Raw genomic sequence first — 22,781 nt, forward strand, 5'->3', positions numbered from 1 at the left:
CACTCCAGTGCCGATCTCTCTTTTGTTAGTCTTCGGACCCGTGGAGGAGAGGGTGACCCTGCACCAGTGTGCCCTCACGGGGGTACATTTCCACAAGATAACTGCAGATTGCCTAGGCTTAGATTTTCAATTAACGGAGGGGGAAATCATGCTTGGACATAAAACGGTACCAGATTGGACCCTGAGATTTCTTTTCTCCATTATCATAGTCACTGCCTAATTTTGCATGCCATGGGCATGGATATCTACAACACCTCCTGGGCATAAGAATGGTGGGCAATTTTGAGAGAATTATACGAAAGAGAGACAGCTCCAGCTAAGACCAGAGGTATTTGTCCAGGGAAAACAATTCTTATGAATATGGGGGGCCATGGCTAAAGACGTTTAGTAAGATTTAAAGATTACTACCCTATGCTGAGGGTTTCTTCTTATGATTACACATACTATTTTTATTTTTTGTTTTAAAGGCGATGTTGCATCTTTTAATTTTTTTCATTAATTGTATACCTATTTGTCCTGTAGTCTCAAGTCACTCAGTAACCACATTTTCATATATTTATGTGTATATTTATATATTCTTTACATTGCTATATCTTTTGTTTATTCCCTAAGATAAAATAAAGACTATAAATAAAAGGACCCACTTAAGGGTGTCTGTATGTCTCTCCTTTTGGAGGGAGGGGAGTGGAGAATGAGGAATAATGCTGTTCTGCTTTGTTGCCTGCCAACTTGCCCATTGAGAGGGCACTATGGGGGGGGGGGGGAGGGGCGGTCACAGGGAGGGGGATTATAATTAAAATAAATTTATAAAATTTAAAACTTACCTTTCCGCTGGGTCACGCATTTTTTCTCCTCCTGCTCTCCGGTCTCCGACAGGTAGCAGGCAGCCAGACTCCCTCCCCTTAGCCAATCACAATGCTGTAATACAGTGTTGTGATTGGTCATGAAGCACCCAGCCAGGGGCTAGTGGGGTGGGCATGTTCTCCATGTGGCCTGCAATGCAGCCTGCATGGAGAAGGGCAGAGTGCACATGACTGGTTTAGGCGGCCTGAGAGGGGCGACCAAAGAGTCTTTGCGCAGTCAGGAGTGGGCAAACCACTCCTCCTCCACCCACCTGCCCGCCCGCAATGCCAACGTAAAATGGTAATAACTTAAAATGATTATCATTTTATGTTTTGGCTTCTCGCACTGCGAGAAAGCAGTGAGGCGACGCTCCTCCGCCATAGAGGAGGAGCCGCCCCTGCAGTTCTGAGGCTCTGACAACATTGCTCTGGGCAGACTGCCAGCTGGCAGACAGTTTTACAGGTCAGAGATAAGTGCAGCAGCCAGAGGTCATGGATAAAAACAATGTTACTATCAAAAGCAGTTGCTTGTCAAATATATATATATATATATATTTGGAAATACTAGTGTGCTACTAATACAGGACTACAAATTGCTTATAAAACAACAAATAATACAATTTTGCTGTTAAAAGTTCAGATCCCCGCCGCTTAAAGTGATTGCTAACAAGGAGCGCATCCTGACACCTAAGCAGCTAAACTACTGCAGTATGTTGAAAGGCATACATTTCCTGATTCTGGGTGTGAGTAGGTGTCCTGTTGATGTTTGTGTTATTTACATTCTGGCACCAGTAATCTGACTCCACCGAGTCAGGAGTTATTAGGTGCCTCAAAGTACAACCCCATTTTTTTTTGTTACAGTTTTATATGGAACTTGGAGCGCTTTACACGAGCACCAGTTACATTCTAAAAGGACAAGTTCATTTTTGGTCGGCACGGGTAGATTGATGTGCCCAGAATCACAGAATGTTGAGTCGACGCCGAGACTCAAAGGTGGCTCCACAGCTCCAAGGTCGGTAGCTCCGGTCGTTACGCCACACCATGTCGCCTTATATAGATTTTGGTGCATATTCAATTAATGTGCAATCCTTCTCTGATACATATTGGCAGGCTTGGCCTTGACCTACCCATATTTATCACAAAACTCGCAACTGCGATTTGTTCCGAAAGAAACACCGCAGAACGAAGGACCCTGGGGAAGCCTTCTGGTCTGATGATGCTGTTGAAATGCGTTTTGCAACAGGAAGCAACTTTAGAAAAATTTAAGCTTTCGGATCCTGTAGTCGGGTTTATGTTAATCAGCGCGTGAAGTTTATCTCAGAGCAAAAAGATAATTAGCCAAACGATGTTTTGTGATTTTAGTTATTCGAAAAGCTGAATAGCTTTTAGAACAGACAGGCGGGAGTCTTCAGATTTCTCCGGCAAGGAGGAAATAAGAAATACAATGTGATCAGTAATCTCAAATGAGACAGGAGCCTTTTAAACAAACGAAACAAGGAAGTGCGAGGTCAGCAGCAGAGCTGTTGTGTGTAGATTACTCATTTGTTGCAAATGCCTCTTCTGGTTGTTTGAAAGAGCGAAGAAGACTGCCTGGGGTTGGAGAGTTTGAGAAAACGAGAGAGATGGCCACTTTCGCTTTCGGTTTCGCTGGTCTGTTCCGGGTAAAGCAGACGGGGAACCACGCTTCAGTTTGAGGAGGGATACCCGGGTTTACTGGACACTGCTGTACTGGACGTGTCGTGTACATAAATGTATTCTGGTTCCTGCGCCGTAAGTACACGCATATCTACCCAGCACGGCTCCGTTTGAAACATGAACTGGAGCCAGGAGAGCAGCAAGAATTCAACTTCATCGTCGGTGTCGGATTCCCCCGGCGGGGAGAGTCCAAACTTACCCGGAATGATATGCGGCTCTCTTCCGTTTCTCCCCCAATCCAAGCTGGAAGTCGTGCGCACCATCAGCCAGGGCCCCAACGGCACCGTGTCCGAAGCCCGACATTTCGACTGGAGGATTCGGGTGGCGGTAAAACACATCCCGATTCTCCGCCCCGTACTGGAAACGTAAGTGTTTATATATTGAACTCGCAGCGCGTTGTTTACTGTGTAAGGTGCCCACCTGGCGCCATGCCACCGGGCAACAGTCGTGGGGTTTCCTTCCTTGTACAGATAGTCAGTGCTTTAAATGGGAAAACATAAGTGCAGGTACTCATTAAAATGACCTAGAAGTGTGGCAAGTGGGCGGGGCTATGGGCGTGGCTAGGGTCAAGATATGATGATACACATTGACTTCTATACAGGTTGCAGCACATGTCTAAACACAACAGAAATGCATTTATGTTAACAAAACAGTTTAAATCAATACACAAAGTGAAAGGCAAACAAGATAATATGTTAAAAATGTCCTTGTTTTGTAATATTTGCAACTTCTTAATGTCATACCGTTATTTGTTGTTGTTTGAGACAATGCTATATATCCTCAAGTGTGCATACATACAAAGAAAATAAGCAGAGGTACAGAAAAGCAGCTGAGCTAAGGACTACAGAAGCGCCTTGGCTGTCAGAGAGAGCTTCTTCTTGGACAGCCTAGTGCTTACCAGCACTAGCAGCCAATGAGCTTACCTTTCATGAGTACCGGTACTCTCCTACATAATGGCGAAGGGTCGGCATTGACAGTGATAAAAATAAGAAGTGCCAGTACTCAGTACCTGCGAGTACCGGCCCATTGAAAGGACTGCATCAGGCCTTTGCCCTAAGGCCAGGTTCTTCGTGTCTCCTCCTGGTTCTACTCTCCTTTCACGATTAACCTCTCATTTCTAACCAGCCTCTAACCTTCTCTCCCTGGATCTGCCCCTCTTACTGCCACGTCTCACTTACTTTCCCCACAAGTCTCTTACATTTTGTCACTGTTTTTCTCCCACTTGCCTCCTCTTCTCCCCTCCATGATGTACCCATACCCTAAATTTGGCACCTGGCCTGTAATTTGTTGTCCTGTATTTAATTGTTTGTGTTGATAGAGCACGCTTAATGTTGAGGCCTGTATTTTGTAAATATTTTTTCCAGTAAATAAAAGCAGTACAAAACGATTTCCAAGGAGAGAGAGAGAGAGAGAAGGAGAGAGAGAGGAGATAGAGAGAAGGAGAGAGAGAGTAGGAGAGAGAGAAGGAGAGAGAGAAGGAGAGAGAAGGAGAGAGAGAGAGAGAAGGAGAGAGAGAGAGCGAGAGAGAGGAGAGAGAGTGAAGGAAAGAGAGAGAGAGAGAGAGAGAGAGAGAGAGAGAGAGACTGTGTGCACGCTCCCCCACGCCTTGTAAATTCTGCAGGGCGAGCGTTTCAAACTGAATTTCAGGCATGTGGTTCATCAATAACTAAACCAATTACTTCAAGAAATACAGCAGATTTGAATGTGTATTAAAATTACAATTCCTAAGCACCCATTTCAAAACTAAACGAATATCTGGCATTATATCAAAAAAGTGGCAATTCTAACTTAAGCTGTCACCTCACTTTTTTTACAATCCTCCCTCCCCCTTCCTTCTATGTTATCTCGGGTTGTCACCTGAGCTCATTTCTCGAGTGTTGCAGTGTTCCCTGCAGGGCTACTTTCACACCCATGGATCCGTCGCTGTTGACATATAAATGTAGATTTGAAAAATTGGAACGATCGCACTCCTTGGTTCAAGAAGAAAGTAATATGTTCATTCAAGTAGGTAGGTGCTGTTTGGTATGCCCCACTGAGTATTGGGGTCCTATAAACTCACTGTAGCATTATCCTGAACGAGGGTAACGTCCCCAAACGCACTCAATAAAGAAAATTGTAAGTCTGATGTAATTTGTGTAGTACGAAATAAAGTTTTATTCAAAGTTCTTTTATGATAATGTTTTCATTTTCTTTTCTTTGTAATCACATCCAAACGTTTTATATCATTGTTCTACATACATGCCCAATGCATTTCGGGCTCTAGGCCCTTCTTCAGGGGCTCGAAATTCTGTGTAAACAAAGGGAATATCGATCAATATAAACCATTTGCGAATCATTTATCCATTCTATATTCATATTTTACCAACAGTGAAACATTGTAACCCACTGATGCCACGTAAAAAACAGATCAAACGTTCACTGGTTCATAAACATGGATCATTAAGAATGTCACCATCATTTTCAACAATATGAAATCGTAATAAAAGTGCAATGAAAACTGATGAAAATATCCAAAAAATGAATAGAGTACCTTCACATAGGTCTTTTTGTATGTTTCATGAAAACGAGTGTAATGTTCAGTCACTTGTCTTTATCTAAAATGTCAAAAATGCCAGTAAATAAACTACGATAGACGCAACATGTCGTCATGAGATGTACTGAATTATGTGAGGTTCATACCTTAAATTGTATCCTGACGGTCTTTATTGAGTGCGTTTGGGGACGTTACCCTCGTTCAGGATAATGCTACAGTGAGGACATATAAATGTAGCCACACAAAGGAAAGCAGCTTCTGTGCTGAAAAAAACAAACAGAAGAAAACCGGCTTTGGGAAAGATGGACTGGATTACTCACCAGCAGCCCGAGGCCAGGCTATTTCACACACATAACAGGGGGCAGAGGGGAGGGGGCGTGGGTGCTAAATCACTTTCCTATATAATGGTTGTTTAACATTTAATCAACAGTGCAGGGTCTGACTTGACCCTGTCCTGTTAATCACAGCGTTAAGCAAGCCCTCCCCAACACCTAGAGTGTGGGGAATTCTAATGGGCACTACTGAACGTTAACAGCGTCTCTGTAAAAGTCTCTTTCAGGGGCTCCGTGCGACTGAGAGATCCAAACGCAGAGCGGCATTTGTCCCACATTGGAGGTGATACAAAACCTTAGCCTGCCATTCCATCAACCAGGGTACCGGTACTCTCCCTGACTGGAAAAAAAGTGCCGGTACTGACGGCTCGAAATTTGGAAGTGCCGGTACTCAGTACCGGTGAGTACCGGCCCATTTAAAGCACTGCAGATAGTTTGAAAGTGTGTGTAGGTAATGTGGAGCGGTTAAAATGAAAGACTATAACTTCCAAAATGCATTAGGTTGATAATGGGAAGCCCTGAAATGATGTACATGATGTCATTTGTGACGTAATCATCATGTAACATGTTCAGCTGTGCTATAGGGGCAAGAGCCAGAGAACATTCAGGAGGTACATATAGGCTCTTGATTTACCAACATTTAATTTAAAAGAAAAGCTAAGATTAAATCAGTATTTTGAAGCTGCAGTCGACCTTCTTTCCAAATTGCTGTAGAATGCTTCAGGTAAATCAAAATTACTTTGGGATTGTAAAACTTTTTTCCAGCCCTTTCCTCACAGCTTCCCGTACCTTTGTGCTACTATTCTTATTACTTACGTCATGTTTCATTGTATACGTATACGATTTACACCTTTTTATTATACATAAGTCATAGGCAATTAATGTTTTACTTTTGCATAATCAGAGTTTGGGAAGTGTGACTGGTGGAAGACCTAATGATAAAGTGGCAGAAAAGTGAATTGCTGCCAAGTGGCCTCACATCATTTGTGACAACTTCAATCGGCCTTGCTTTTTATCCTTTGTTGTGTCTTATTATGCTTATTGCGATGAAGGTAACTAAAAACCTGTTACCCCAGAACTGCTGAGCGCTAAAACTCCAGGACTGGATGTAAGTGCATCGAAGACATGCAGCCCCTTGGGAGCTCTGGAAATTAAAAGGGGGGGAGGGGTTGTAGGCGTCAGGGCACAAGTCCTAAAAAAAGAAGTGGGGGGGACGCTCTAATTTAGGTGGTGTCACAGGAAGTGACTTCACATGTGCAGCAGATCTATCATTTGCACATATTGCAAGATTTAACAATTGAAGCTGCTCAGTACTTAAGCCTGTGACTTAAGGTTCCTGTGTGGGGGGAATTAACAGCCCAAATATGGATGAAGTTTGGCATACAACTACATTAGTCAAGCCAATAAGTGCTGTAAGTGAGGCATACTAAAACAAGGCACCATGAATAAAAGCAGAGTTTGTGTGTTGAAAACCTCCCAAAGAAAACCACATGCTAGAAACTACAATAATGATTATCAAAACTATAACATTTATTACCCTACCTAGAACACCACATTTAAATACACTGACAAGTTTAATACACTGTGACCTTGAGAAAAAAATGCAAGGTGCACTCTGTACAGTTTCAACCTGATACTCTATACATCTGTTATTGCAGACATTATGGGACATGTTATACTGCCACAGGACGTTTGACCAGGGAAAATTTGTGAGACCGCTTAAAGCATTAAAAACCATCAATTAAAAAACACCCATGCGTCTGCATATCTTTTATTGTACTGGGCTGTAGGATCTACCTTTCTAGACTGAGTATCATCTGCATGAGCACTCAACCACCTGTTGACATACGGCATTGGATTCCAAAGAGGCAGACGGGGGCCCATGAGGTTTATGAACATTAATGAGGAAAGACATCCGATACAAAGGCAGTTTCGTATGGGTGACATTATCAAGTTCATTGTGCTGAAACCCCTTTCGCATTCATTTGAAGTCACTGGAAGTGTATTTACAGCCCTCAAAACAGGTCGCAGTTGCTCTGGAATCTCATTACCACCATTATCTTTTTTTAAAACGTTTTTATTAAAGAAATAAAGCAATATTCACACATCAATCTTGGCATGACATAATGACAGATCATAGTATTGTGCATATACATTTTCACTCCTTTAATTATTGAGACCCATCTCCAAGCTGTTTTAGTCCATAGCTCCTTCCCTTCATTTGCGTGGTGAACAAAGCGTTTAAAACAAAACCATTCAGCTACTCTCATCTGAGTTGTAATTCTCTGGGAGCGGTGGCTCGCAAATGTCACCGCTGTAGGAGTTCCAGCTCCTCATACTCTTTCCCACTTTTTGGGACATCCCTGGTATATAAAAACAGACTTCTCCGCAACCATTGCTAGGTCCATGTCAGCACACCACTGGGTTAGGGTAGGACTGGCCCTGGACCCCCATCGCTGCGCAATGTTTCGCTTCGCCACTGTTACTCTCAGGGTCACCCATCCCTGCGCCATTGTATTTAAATCTGTTAGTTCCCAAATATTTAGTAAACAATACTTGGTTCCGGCAATAGCGTGACTCCCGTAACCTGGGAGAGTGTCCTCATTACTGCCATCCAGTACCTTCCTATTGCGGGGCAGGTCCACATAGTATGGAAAAAGGTCCCCGGTTCTCCACACCCTCTCAGACGTCTCGGTGTGTCTGTACATCCAATTTTATGCAATAGCACCCTTGTGTAGTATGTGCGGTGCAGAATTTTGAGTTGTACCAGGCGTAGCCTTGACGGAATCGCCGCCTCTTTCAAGGAGGCGAGTGCCTCTCGCCAGTCCGCCTTGTCAATGTCTCCTACATCCTTTTCCCATGCCACCTTGACTGTTCCCGTAGGGTCAGGTCTGTTGTTGATACATTTTTTTATATGTCATTGAGATCGGCTTTTTTTTAAGGTGATTGGTCAAGAGCCTATCCTCTAACGGCGAGGACTCCTCTGGGGTCCCGCCTGTTAGCAGAAGTGATTGCAGGGCATGCCTAATCTGTATATAGCGAAAACGCTCCGTTTCAGCTAGTCCATAGGTGGTCTGCAGGTGTGTGAAAGGAACTACCTTTCCCTTCTGCTACAAATCCCCTACCAACGAAATCCCTATAGTATCTCAATTCCTGAATTGCTTGGAGTGGCCTAGCCTACCAAGTTTTTCCGTGTCCCATAATGGCGTTGCTAAGGTAACCACTCCTTCCCATCCCAATGCACATTGAGCCATAAACCAAATGCGTATCGTGTGAAGTGTTGGTCCGGTAACCGAGTGCTTCCGTCTCTTATTATATAGGGCATCCATGATACCCGCCAGCTCCAAAAGATGTCTATCAAGCCTAAACGCTGGCTCCTTTTGGGGGACATGCAGCCACTGGTTGATCGGGACAAGGTGCGAGGCCAATAATAGGCTCTGATGTCAGGCAGAGCTATTCCACCATCATACCAACTCCTGCTTAATTTCTTCATGGCAATGCGGGGCATCCTCCCATCCCATAATAGAGTAGTTATCTCTGCCTCTAATGCCCCGAGATATTTAGATGGGACCAGGTTCGGGTTGTTTTGCAATGCATATAGGAATCTCGGCAACGCCACCATCTTAAAAAGCGCCGCACGACCAAGGAGTGTAAGAGGCAGTGTTCGCCAGTGTTTGACATCCTGTCTGAGTCGCAGTAGCAGCTGTATCAAGTTTCTATCAATGAATTGCATCCGGTCATGCATAATGAATATTCCTAGATATTTAAAGCCATCTGTGACTACTTGTAACACACACCCTCTTGGTAGCCAAGGTGGCGAGCCCCGCAGGACATATAACGATTTATCCCAGTTTATCGTGTAGCTAGACACTCGTCCATATGCGGCACAGATGTTCAACAGACAATTAATAGACCGCGCTAGGGAAGTAAGGTACAACAGGATGTCATCTGCGTATAGCGAAATTCGGTCTTCCCAACCGAGTGCCCAACGTATGCCCCTTAATGTCGCGTCCCTCTACCCAGTGGGAATTCTCTAGAGAGACAGCCGTTAACCACCACCCTCGCCAATGGTTTCTTATACAATAATCCGACCCATTTACAGAAGTTGGGGCCGAAACCCAGATGCTGGAGAACCGCGAAGAGGAAGGGCCATTCCACCAGGTCAAACGCCATACGCGCATTTCTCTATGCTTCATCACACTAAACAGCCGCCGCAGATTAACTGCAGTGTTGTGGTGTGGCATAAAGCCCGACTGGTCCGAGTGAATGATTTCCGATAGATAAGGTTGTAGTCTCGTAGCTTAGGCTTTAGCTAATATCTTTGCCTCTGCGTTTAGCAGAGAAATCGGCCTATATGACACACACTCCTGCGCTGGTCTGCCAGGCATGTGTATCGCGACGATTGTGGCGAGACGTTGGTCCCTAGGTAGAACCCCAAGTGTCAAGCTTTCTATATACATGTCTAGGAGGCATGGCACTTGTTGTGCAGTTCCTAATTTATAAAATTCTATTGGGATGCCATTTAGCCCCAGCGCCTTCCCAGTGTGCAGTGCCCTAATCGCTTGCGCAATCTCTTTCTGCGTCACATCTTCCTCTAATGCTGAAATAGCGTCTTCCCTAAGGGTAGGGGTTCATATATCGTGTGAAAATGCCAGGTTTTCTTCGACCGTTGCATCAGCCACTGGTGTGTATGTGAATTCGTAGTGATGTGCTAGCTCGTCTGCGATCTACTGTGGGGCCTGGACTAGCGTGCCTTCTCATGTACGTATCTGTGAAATCCAATTATTAGCCCTTTCCTTTTTCCCTAACCAAGCCAGTAGTTTACCTGCCTTATCCCCCTGGTCGTAGAAAGTATGTTGAGTTTTTTTGAGTCTATCCGAGACCTCTCTTCGTGTGTATGCCCTATACTCCTGTTGTGCTAGGTTCAATGCGTGTTTCGTGTCCTCCGAGGTATCCAACGCCTGTGCTCTTTCGGCCCTCGCTACAGCCTCCTCAAGGTCTCCTATATCCTGCTGTTGATCTCGCTTTTCGCCAGTAATCGCCGATATAGCATGACCTCGCAGCACCGTCTTATATGCCTCCCAGATTGTTGATGGCGAGGAAACCGAATGTTCGTTTTCCTCAAAATAATTTTTGGTGGCCTGAATTAAAGCTTTCCGTTTACCCAGATCCTGGAGATACCCTGGTCTAATGGGGAAGAGCCTCCGATTCTGTTGGTTGGAGGATGTGTACGTAATAATGACTGGGGAATGATCAGAGATGCCCCTTGGGAGATGTCTAATGTCTGTCATACCCAACATCCCTGTGGCCAACGTAAAGATATAATCTAATCTAGAGAGACTATAATGGGCCCCAGAGTGGAACGTGAATTGTCTATCGGTCGGGTACCTAGTTCTCCATATATCAAATAGCCCAAGCGCCTCCACAAAGTCCTGTAATCTGTGGGCCCCCCTCTCTGTCTCTCTCGGAGGTTGTCTGTCTAGCTCGGGATCCATAACTGAGTTAAAATCACCCCCTAAAATCAATTCCCCCGAGGGGAGGGCAAGTAGGAACTTCCCCAAGTCTGTGAATGTGGTCTGATGCAGTGTTGGTGGAATATATACTGATACAACATTGTATGGCCTACCATCCCATTGTCCCGAAATAGCAGCAAACCGCCCCTGTTCGTCATTATAAGTCTTCGACACCACCATAGGGAAGAGTTTGTTTATCAAGACACCCACACCTCTAGACCCAGAAGTAAATTCTGAGTGGACTGCCATGTCGAACCCCCACCTATTTAGGGCCTTAACTGTCGTACCTTGCAAGTGTGACTCTTGAATCAATGCCACAGCCGGATTCTTCCGTCTTATATATTACAACACCAGTCCACGCTTAATTTTATCTCCTAGTCTGTTTACATTCCAGGAAAGCAACGTGAACTGCGGCGCCCGCTGCTGGGCCTCCTGAGTCTCTGAGACGGTGCCGCTAACGCCCTGGCTTGTGACTGCCATGAGATTTAATTACCGCCAATATTTAAGGAGTGTCTCAATCTGATCTGATCTGTCATGCTTCGTTCTTGCTTTCAAACTTCCCGCAAACACTGGGGACGAATCCTCAACAAATCTGTCCCTTGTAAACTCCCCACCCCCCCTTCTCAACACCCTCCCTGCTTCCCTGCCTAGCGGATTTAGAACTACCCGCCACCCCAACATAGCAGAGTGCTTCAGTCCCAAAACAGTGTACATTCGTAACTGGGGGGAAGGGAGAAAGTCCGTCTACACCGCCCACCCGAATCGCCCTATGTTTAATGTTTAACTAAAGCCTGCAACAAAGCCTATATAGTCTGTAGCTGTTCTCTCACAATTGCAGTAACTTCCCCCTCCATTTCCAGTTCATCATTACCGTTGTCTCAGTCCGGCGTGATCAAGGCATCCCAGTTGGTCTGTATTTGCTCACCGTTCCCCTAACTGTGGGGTATGTCCAGTGGAGGCAAAACCCTCGGTTGTCCGCTCCAAAGTTTTCATCAAAGCCATGGATCCTTCATTCTTCTTCACTGTCTTGTAGCGGTTCCCCACTCGCACTCTGTGTCGCCACTTCTTGTTTTTCTCCCTCGTCGCCTTGGGAGGGCCTCCTCCTCTGTCCCTTCTGCCTGTGGTTTCTGTTTGTCGGTCTCTAGCCCTCTAACCAGTTTGTTGCCTCCCCTGGTGACTCAAAAAACCAAGTTTTCTCCTCCGCCTCTACTCGCAGTTTAGCTGGAAACAGCATTGCATACTTCAGCTATCGATTACGGAGTTTCTTCTTAACTTCTGTGAAGCTGCGCCTTTGGGCCGTGACTGCCGCTGTATAGTCTGGATATAGCGTCACCGTGCTGTTGTCTACTTTGAGGGGTGGGGGCCCGTTCGGGCCGTTGAAGGATTTCATCCCTATTGTGGAAGTTGAAAAGTCTGGCCAGTATCGGGCGCAGGGGAGCTCCTGATGTGCGCCCTTTCCACAGAGAAAAATTTTGAGAGTCCACGAGGGCAGAGCTGTGTTTGTACCAATTCTTCCACGAAGAGGTCTAGTGCCGGTCCCATAATACTTTCCGGCACGCCAACTAGGCGTACGTTGTTGCGCGAAGAGCGCCCCTCCTGATCGTCCTGTTTCGCCGATAGTTGCAGATTCATCCGTTCCAATTGCGCCACCTGTTTCTGTAATGTGGTGGTATCCTTCGTGAGGGTTTTCGTCGTGCCTCCACCTCCGTCATTCTGGAGCTCATTTTGGAAAGGTCCGCCCTCAATAGTGTCACTTCAGTTGAAATGGATCCAATGAACGTTTGCATCTGTAGTAGTGTAGCCATAACATCTTGTAGTGTGACTTCTCTCTGGGGCCCATTTAGTCTTTTCACTTGTGTCCGGATTTACTGGCTGCTGCTCTGCCTGCTGGCTCTTTGGTAAGGTTTACTTATCAATACGGTTGTTCTGCATCTGCTTTGTCCCCCTGGTACTCATTCTTTCACTCCGAGGCACGCTCAGCGCCGACTCCACCCTGGGGACTCTTCTCGCACCAATCCAAATTAATGAGACCGTTGGCCCCTTCCAAACAGCCGTTCGTTCTCCCAACGTTTATGTGCAGCCACACTTTATTTCCGTTCTGCTATTTCCCTTCCAATGGCGTCTTCCACTGGGCTCTGTCCAGCAACTGGAGGCCTGTCTCTTAATGTACTGTCGCCTTTTCCTGGCGTTTCTCACCGTCGCAATTGGTGCGCTAGCTCTCAGGTTCGAGTGCTTTCTCCCCGCCTGTGTCGTTCGCTTCACCGCCCGGCAGGACTGGTCTCCCGGCAGCTCTGCAGGAGCCCACACTTCTAAGAGCTCCGGTGGCCCCGGGTCAGACTCCCACGTGATGATACTCCTGTTTGTTAGGGAGTGTGCCGCTCTTACTGTGGCCGGGCTAAATGTGGGGAGCTCCTACGGCCTCTGACTCTCTCGATCTGGGCCGGGGGGCCAGGGGTCGGCCGCTATCACGTTAGGCCGCTCTTCGTGCGTATACGTGCATCCCTGATGCTCACTGTGGCTCCGGGCTGCGTCTCTGGATGTTAGGCCGTAACTCCGCCCCCTCGCTGTGCTCGGTCCTGGAAACTCCTCACCACACATCGGACCGGTACTTGTGCACCGGAGGGAACACTGTAGATTTGCCAATGCTTTGATTGCGTCAGGCTACAGGATTAATGCCAGGATCTGCGGGTCCAGGTAGTCTGGTCCCGGAGCTCCTCTAGGCTGCGGCCATTTTCACCGGTCGCTAGCCACGCCCCCCCATTACCACCTTTATCAACATAAACTTTGAAGCCTTCAGATATGCCTTTATAATTAAGAGCGAATCTCCTACTCAGGTTTTGTAGTTTCTCCTCACCTTCATAGAATGGGCTCTCAATGTCGTGTGACCACTTCTGTGGGTTGATAACATCTATCTCTGATGTAAGATCTAAAAATTCATCTGTCCAACATGATGTGGCTGACCTATTGCTTGCAGACTGTGCATACAACCTGGAGCGCAAGTTATCTGCCAGATTTTGATAAAACTAGGGAAGGTTTATTTTTACCTGCCCACGTGTCTTCCCAGCTGATTGGCACTCCTCTAAATAAGCCACTCTCAATAGCTTGTGAAGCCTCCTTCCTGTGTGTCCCTGGAAACTCCTTAAGCTTTACAATTGCCCTTTCTGTACGATTGATGAGCTGGTAAGCTCGTGGCAGAGTTACTTCATACCTTTGAAGTGCTTCTGACAGTGTTCCAATTTCATGAACCACATCTGCAACACTGGCGAGTTTCAGCAAAAAATCAGAAGATGTCAGGATTTTATTCAGCCAGCTGAAAGTAGCCCGGTGTTTGGCATCATGAGAAGTACTTAAGCTGGACTGAACAAAATGCTGGTGAAGGGCTGGGTATGACTCCCACACTGCTCGTATTGCCTTTTTACTAGAAGCAATCCACCGGATTGAAAATACTCGCCCAATTTTCAGAATTGCAATTTCTAACTCTTTCGCACATGCAGAGAGTTCTCGCTGATTTTTGGGAGACTGGTGGTACACAGCATACAGTTTTTCGAAAAATGATGTAAGGTGCTTAAGGCCAGGCACTGTATCAACTTTGTCCGCTACACTGAGCTCAAACCAGTGGCATAGACAGTGCCATTTTACAAGTCGAGGGTATTTACAACATAGCCTCTACAAAACACAAGAGTTTCTCCCAAGCATTACACTGGCACCATCACTGCACACCCCTATCCAATTGTCTGCAATTGGATAGGGGTGTGTGAGGGCAACAAGTTAAAGGACATGTTCTTCTCACTTTATCAGTGAGTTTACGCACAATACCTGGGGGCTTGCCTTTCCTGTATCTTTTCTTTTTCATTTGATTAGCCTGGCTGACTACTTGCACCCAACCATAGGAACAGTGTTCTTTTGTTGTAATCGCTAGGCATGAGGAGCGTGAACACGGGACCATAATTAGCTCCTAGGTCTCCACCTTTTTGTTTGGATAGACTTCTCAATATAAACAGATATTTTTGGAGCCTGTTCAACGATGCCGATGCAAAGCTTACTCCGCATTTCCATAGCAATGCAATCAGTTATCTGTGCTGCAATGAAATCGCTGTGTAGAATCGAGCCCATATCTGCCTCATTAGCAACCTACAAGGCTACTAGACCTGGAAATTCTGAAAGGGGGCAATTTATTTTTTGCACAAAAGTAAAGCATGCGAAACACCTTAACCGTTCGAAGCCTGACAATGCCTCTGCTGCTCCAGGATCGTTGACCGCAGTACCTCCTTCTTGGATGCAACTCGGATATCACATGCATTACAATGTGCTTCTGAAATTTTATGCTAATGTATTTTTTTCCGCAGTGAGCCTAACTGGCTTGCTTTTGTTGGGCCAGATGCAGCAATGCTCCCAGTGACCCATTCTCTAGACATAGCCACACACTGTGATGCTTCAAGTAGCTTAACCTCACTTCATATGTTGCAGCCAAGGCAGCCATTTTCACTGGTTAGCCATGGATACTTTTCTTTAAATTGAGCCCACTGATTGTGGTCCCAACACTCTGGCAAGCTTGTATCCCTTTCAAAACTGGCACCCGCATCCAGGATCTGTGTTGAAGAGTCTTCCAGTGGAGAAGGTTGATTCGATCCTTGGCTTGGCATCATACTCTTAGTATGTTGTGCAGGTACATCTTTCAAGCACGCACTGGGCTGTACTAGGCTACTTTCCGAATCGAACCGAGATCTCTTGTTTGCATTTGCAAAGAAATCCATGATGCTGGATTTCCGTTTGCTTATTTCTGTAGAAAGCAGAAAGCATTGGGTCAGCTATATTTTTTTGCATTGGTCACTCTCATATTCACTGATGGTCGGTCGGTGAGGAGAAAAAATAGCTTGGCAAAAATATTTTTCGTATTAATTTTGGTACTTAGGAAAATGTTTGTGGTCCAATGAGCCACCCATCCCTGTTTGTGGTGGTATTACAATAAAAAAAAAGAGAAAGTCACATAATGCCCTTTTAAAAAAGGAAAATCCCCCCACCGGTGTGCTATTGCTCATTTCATTTCCCATAAAAATTGTCAAAAAAACTAATTTTCCTCACATTCTGTGGTGGAAAGTTCTGGAATCTGTATGAACATTAAAATAAAAAGATTTGTGGTCATAAATGAACCAAATGTTTTCTGGCAAGGAGTACCAGCGCTTTTTACCTCTCTTGGCTAACACTGCTGCAGCCTCCGTGCTAGGGGTGAAAGGTAAAGTTTCCGGTCTGGCAGCAGCTGGCTGTACGACTTCCTGGTGATTTGTGTTGGGTCCTGGGTGAGCAAGGGACCCAACGTAGCCCTGCTGTGTTGCAGGATGGACCATTGCTGTGAGCAGGACAAATGCAAGGCAGGGAGATCTGTTGAATAGGATGGCTCCCAAGATACTGTAAGCTGTAGTGCAAATAAAATATTCCACATTGGGCAACTCTAAGCATTTTCATAGTTGAAGGAATGGTGGCATCCTGCTGCCATGGTCATTCATTCCTTAGAAACGGTTCTGAGGCATTCCATAGATTCAACCAATCTTGAGCACCCACATTTTAATATTTGAAGAGGTTAAAGCGCTTTTGGATGTTGGCGGCACAGCTGGTTGCCTTTATTGACTGCATTGCGACCTTTCAAAAGAGATCATTTTTAACCCTAAACTTAGAAACCTTCATGCTTCCTTGCCCTAACAACAATTCCACTAGGGAACTAAGAGGAAAGTCAATTGGAAAGGTGGTGTGTGGAGGAGAATTGGTCAAGAGCAAAGCAAAAGATGCAGTCCCTCAAGCTATGTTACAGGCTTGTAAAGTGCAGCTGCACAAAATGGGTTGAAATGATTCCCATGCAAGGTAGGTATGGTGTACTTCAGTTAGGCTGGCCTTCCATGTCGCAAAGTGATGGGATAATAGTGCATAACTCGAGTTAATACAAATAGCTGCCAAGTTTTCAGGATGCTTATGTGTAAGGCTCCCAGTGTTCAGTTTAAGGATTTTTCACTGATAAAAACAGACAGAAAACAATGTGTTTTCTGCCAGCATTTATTTTTAAAAGTGGATAAATGCAGAAAATTGCCCTACTTTTAAGTGACTCTCCGTGCTGTCTTTCATGAATTATAGGCCAGCAGCTGGACAGCATGGAAATTAAAAAACAGGATGACATTTCTTTAAACAATAATATTTCCAACCAACAAGGGTACCCACTAGGTAAACAAGGACCTGGGGTATCGATCAAAATAAACAACAGTGGTCCTTGACAAAAGGAGATAAACAGTGGAATAATTATAGGCTACAATCTGCACTATAACGAACTTGAAGTCCAGCCGGACTTCGAATTTTATTTGATACTAAAATAAGTAAAGATAGCCAAACAACAGTAAAGCAGTGGGACACAGTCCTGTATCCACAAGGCTAGACAAACAATTCACAGTACAAATAACTAAGAGTTTTCAGGCAATTGAAAGGTGAAGGAGCAAAAAATTAGAATCAGTTTGCTTCACATATGTAGAAAAAACATATTTTGGCACAAAGTTGTGAACTGGTGTTTAGACTACATAAATTGTCGACGGCGTTTCGATCCAGTTACAATTATGGATCATCATCAGGACATTCAATGCTTTGCCTGAATTAAAAGCCTGTATTTACAAGGAGAAACAAGGGGACACATAAAATGATGATTAGCAAGCTGCGTTACTCACAGAACCAAAAGCAGTCAGGTGACCATACCATGCTTAAGGTGTTCCTGCTATTCGTGTAAGGAAGTGTCAGGCAATCAGTGCCAGACTTGCAAGTGCCAAGCCTATCTGTGCATGACTAACAAGCTGCGTTTACTCACAAAACCAAAAAGCAGTCAGGTGACCATGCCATGCTAATGGTTGTATCTGCCATTCGTGTAGAGAAGTGTCAGGCAATCAGTGCCAACCGAACACGGCGCAAGTGCAAAAACTTATTAGTGCATAGGGGCGCATTGAACAGAGGTGTCAGTCATATTCAGATTACACGCGTGTCTAGCAAGATCGAGTTATAATATTAAAAACCGGAATATTATAGTGTGTTCCTCCGGGGCGGTGTAGTTGGGCAACTGGGGAGAGTGAGGAATCAGGAAGGGTAAGGTTGCCGGAACCTGGAGCGTATGAAGGTTGAGGCTGGAATTAATTCAAGGCCAAGTGGCATGGACAAGGTAAGGTAGGGGTCTGAGTGATGGGGCTTACCTCGTGGTGAATTGTAGATATCCTGGATGAGACGAATCGTGGATGGGATGTTAGGACAGAAGCGCAACCTAGAAGGTTAAGGGCGAAATTAATACGCACCCCGTCTCGAGGATAAAAGGACATCGGGGTCTAGGGGATGGGCGTACCTCGGGGTGAGTTGAAGTTCCCCTTGGTGCGAGATTCGTAGTAGGGATATTGATTTCAGGGCCGCAGCTATGGAGGTGCGTGAAGAATAAGAAACCAAGTACCCGCTTACCGATGGTTGTAAGGGTCTCTGAGGGAAGCCGTTTGGACGGTTCGGCACCTGCAGGGGAGGGGATAAGAAGTAAGGGAGCCGCTACCATGCAGGACGATACAGGGATCAGGACTTCTCAGCCTGTTAAAATTACGGGTGCTGCTTACCAGATAAGGCGCAATTCTGTGGGGCGGCTTCACGTGGTTAGGACCTATAGTAAGGTACCTGCGGAGGAAGAATTCCAAATAAACAACTGCAATACGAGATAACCAACTACAGCGTGTTGCGAGTTACGCCGCAAGAGGGCATGGCTTACCTGAAGTTCACGGTGGAACTTCCACGTACGTCTTCGGAACACAATCGCACCGGAGAACGCAAGGGATTGGCCGTGCTGACGGCAGTAAGCATATCGGCCATTTTGGAAGGGGAATGTGGCCCGCACTGGCGGCCATATTTAGGGGGGCAGCGGTCGTCGGAGGGGGCAGACATCGTGGAATGGTGATTCCGGTGCACTGAAAGGGGTGAATTACAGTTTATTCACGAAGGTGGTGATGATGTGAGTGCTCCAGAGCATGCAAGTGACATACAATCACATAGTCATTATAAACAGTTATGTTAATCGATTCAGACTAGGCAGGCATTAATTAATCAAGGGCTGGAAATACATTTTCAAAGAAGCGTGGTCCAATCCTCATTGCGATTGAGTCCGCTCCTTATGCTGTCCATAAGTAGAATCATTTTTAGTTCCTCTCTGTTCATTAGAAGTTCAATATCACCTCCACGTGGCAGTAGCTTCACAGATTTAAGGACAGTCCATCTTAAATCATTGTCTGTGTGTCCTTTTTCGGTGAAGTGATCCACCAATGGGGCGTTGGGAGTCTTGCAGCGAATTCGACTGCGGTGCTGACAAATTCTTGTCTTGATTTTTTGCCTAGTTTGTCCAACATATAACAATTTACAAGGGCATTCGATCAGGTAAATTACATCACTGCTATTACAGTTGGTGAAACTCTTACAATGGACAGTAACTTTATTGAATACAAACAGCTTGCCTTCAATAGTAAAATCACAAACGTTACATGATCCACATTTGGCATGTCCCACTAATGGTGTAATTTGTAATTTGTAACTGGGTTTTGTATCGCGCCAACTCACCGACAGGTCTCAAAGCGCTACTGACCAAGTACAGCAACAAAGATGAAATAAGGATATAGAGGTGTCTGATCTAGTAACCGACTATTGAGATGGGAATGCGTCTTTAAAGAGTAAGGTTTTCAAGGACTTCCTAAAGTGGAGAAGATTGGGTTCTCTGCGAAGCGCCTCCGGTAGCTTATTCCAGATGGTAGGAGCCTGAACTGAAAAAGATCTGCCTCCTTTTGTTGTTAGCTTGAAACGTGGACAGGATAGCAGAAAAGATCCGGACGATCGCAGGGCGCGCTTAGGTTCGTATATTTCGAGCCTTTCTTTTATGTAGGCTGGCGCCTGTCCGTGGATTGCTTTGTGGCAGATACACATACTCTTAAATTCGACTCTTTGCACTATAGGCAGCCAATGTAGCCTATAGAGCAGAGGGGAGGCATGAGTCCTCCTCGGCATTCCAAAAATCAGACGTGCTGCGTCATTCAGGATAACCTGAAGACGGTTGATGGAGTTTTTTGGAAGGCCGAGGTACAACGCATTGCCATAGTCTATTCTAGACACTATTGTGGCTGAAACAATGGTTCGCAGCATATTCCTCGAGAGCAGGGGGGCGAGTTTACGTAGTTGCCTGATCAGGTTGGTGCAGGAACCAACTACAGCGGATACTTGGTTGGCCATCGTGAGTTCCTGATCGATTTTCATCCCAAGACTCTTGACACTAGGGCACAGTTTTGGGGTGGGTCCTAGTTCTTGTGGCCAAAACAAATCATTCCAGGGGGAAGTAGAGGTTGAGACTACGAGGACTTCCGTTTTATCTGGATTGATTTTCAGCAAATTGGACGACATCCAGTTCACTGTAAATCGTAGTATGTTTTGGGCCATGGACTGAGCCGATGGTGTATTGTCGATACTCAGCAACAGCTGAGTATCGTCGGCATAGTTAAAAACTTTACAATTCATGTTTGCCAGGGACTCTATCAATGGTTGTAGGTAAAGATTAAATAAGAGCGGAGAGAGCGCTGATCCGTGCGGGACTCCACAGGCTAACATGCCCACGTCTGAGACCTGGTCTGCCAACTGGATCTTCTGCGTCCTTCCTGTCAAGAAAGCTGTTAACCATTTGAGGGCTTGCTCTCCTATCCCAAACCTAGCCAGTCTGTCCAGGAGCAGTGCATGGCTGACAGTATCAAACGCCGCTGAAAGATCTAATAATATCAGGGCGCTTGGCTTTTTACTGTCAGCCGTGCATCTTAGCTCATCCAGTACCGACAGCATTACTAGTTCTGTGCTATGGTGGGCACGAAAACCAGCTTGCCGCTCCTGGAGAAGGTGGTGAGATTCCAGGAGGGATGACAGGGATTTTAGTACGTGCTGTTCTAGTACCTTTGACAGAAATGGCAGCTGGGAGATTGGCCTGTAGTTCTTCAGGCTAGTTGGATCAGCTCCAGGCTTTTTTATCAGGGGTCTGACGCGTGCCTCTTTGAAGGTAGATGGTAATGATCCAGTGGCTAGTGAGGTGTTTAAAAGATCTAAAATCTGGTCTTCTAGAATCGGTATTGCTAGCCGAAGGATGTCGGGCGGGCAGGGATCAGCGGGGGAACCTGATTTGGTGGATACTACAAGTTGTCTCAGAATGGTGGAATCGATTTCGGGGAAGCTGGTGAAGATAGGGATTGAGGAGTTTGAGAGAGGCAGTTGTTCGATGTAAGAGACTGGGTTATCCTTCTTGATATCAGACAAGATGGTCGCTACTTTTTCAAGGAAATATCCTTGAAAGGTATCGCAGTCAAGCAAGATATCTGCCTTTTCCTCCTTCTTACTCAGCTCTTTCAGGATTTGGAAGGTCTCTCTCTGAATGTTAGTAGCGTTGTTAATGCGTGTCTCGTAATAATCCTTCTTGGCTGATACAATAAGCTTTTTGTATAATTGAAACGATGTTCTATATGATTCCCTGTCGGTATCCTTTTAGGATTTCCTCCAGCATCTTTCGAGGTAGCGAAGCTTTCTTTTTTGTTCACGTAGACCTTCGGTAAACCAGGGGGCTCCTTTCTCTGCACCTTTTACTTTTTGTGTCTTTTCAGGGGCTAGCTCATCGATTGATTGCCTAAGGGTGGTTATTATCATATCATACTTTGAGTCTAGGTCAATACTATCAGAAGGGATTGTAAAATTCTGTTTGTATTTGGGCAGGACTTTGGCTAGGGTCTCAGAATTCACTTTTTTCCATTGGCGCACTTTTTTTGTTTTTAACGGTAGTTTGGCCTGGTAGATATTTTGCGGTAAGTCATACGAGATAAGATGGTGATCCGACCAAATACAGGGTGAAATACTTGTGATGACCGCTTTTGGTGTCGAGGACCAAATAAGGTCTAAGATATGGCCTTTTATGTGGGTTGGAGCTTCCACAAGTTGTGTCAATCCAAGAGCGGTCATGGTGGTCTGTAATTTCTGGACTCACAGATCTTGATCACTTTTATCCCAGTGGACATTAAAGTCACCAGTTACCAGGATGTTTTTATAACGTGTGCATAGGTCTGATATAATGGGAAAAAAGAGATCATTGAACATGGGGGTACTTTGGGGTGGGCAATATACTGTTAAGATAGTAAGACAGGAGTTGTTCATGGTAATTTTTATCCCTAGTAAGTCAACGGTATTTATGGTCTCTGATAAGATTTTGGTTGCCATAAATTGCCTTTTGAAGATCGTTGCTACACCCCCACCTCGGGCCCCCTCTGGTCGATTATGCCAGATCATATCATACCCACTGGGAAGGGCGGCGATGATATCTGGGGAAGAGGCATCAATCAGCCAAGTTTCGGTGAGTGTCAGGATATCGATAGTCTCGTCCTGTAGAAGGGTGAAGATTTCGAAGTGGTGTTTGTGCAATGACCTAGTGTTGAGGGTAGCTAGCTTTAAGGGGGTTGGGCGGCTTAAGTTCTTAAAGCTAGGAATGTGCAAGATGTGATTTTCCTTGAGAGTGGCACATATAATAGGAGATAGGGTAAACTTGACAGATTTCAGTGCTAGGAGATCCGCTGAGGTGTAGCAGGTGCGTGTGCCAGAGTCCCTAAGCCCTGAGCCCGGTCGTGCGCGGACGGGCGCAGACGGGCAGGACTCTGGCACGACTCCGGCGCAGGTCCGGCGCGTCCGCTGATCGCATCCGCTGCGCGGAGCCATCACTAACTGTTTTTATAGCGCTGTCCGCCGCGTCACCAGCCCAACCCGGCCCAAGATGGCCGCCAAAACCGGCTCCCTGCCCTCGGTGTCAACACTC

General features: G+C 45.7%; 1 protein-coding gene across 1 annotated transcript in view; it reads left to right on the plus strand.

Annotated features, from left to right (window-relative positions):
* Positions 1-2,057: 2,057 nt before the first annotated feature.
* Positions 2,058-22,781, plus strand: part of RIPK2 (receptor interacting serine/threonine kinase 2) — a 294,374-nt gene continuing 273,650 nt past the window's right edge. Inside the window, exon 1 of the mRNA XM_086965968.1 lies at positions 2,058-2,902. Coding sequence (XP_086822094.1) covers positions 2,655-2,902 — 248 coding nt within the window. The 5' untranslated portion in view covers positions 2,058-2,654. The remainder of the gene's footprint in view (positions 2,903-22,781) is intronic.

Source organism: Lissotriton vulgaris, chromosome 4_1 (genome assembly GCF_964263255.1).
Source record: "Lissotriton vulgaris chromosome 4_1, aLisVul1.2, whole genome shotgun sequence".
NCBI lineage: Eukaryota > Metazoa > Chordata > Amphibia > Caudata > Salamandridae > Lissotriton > Lissotriton vulgaris.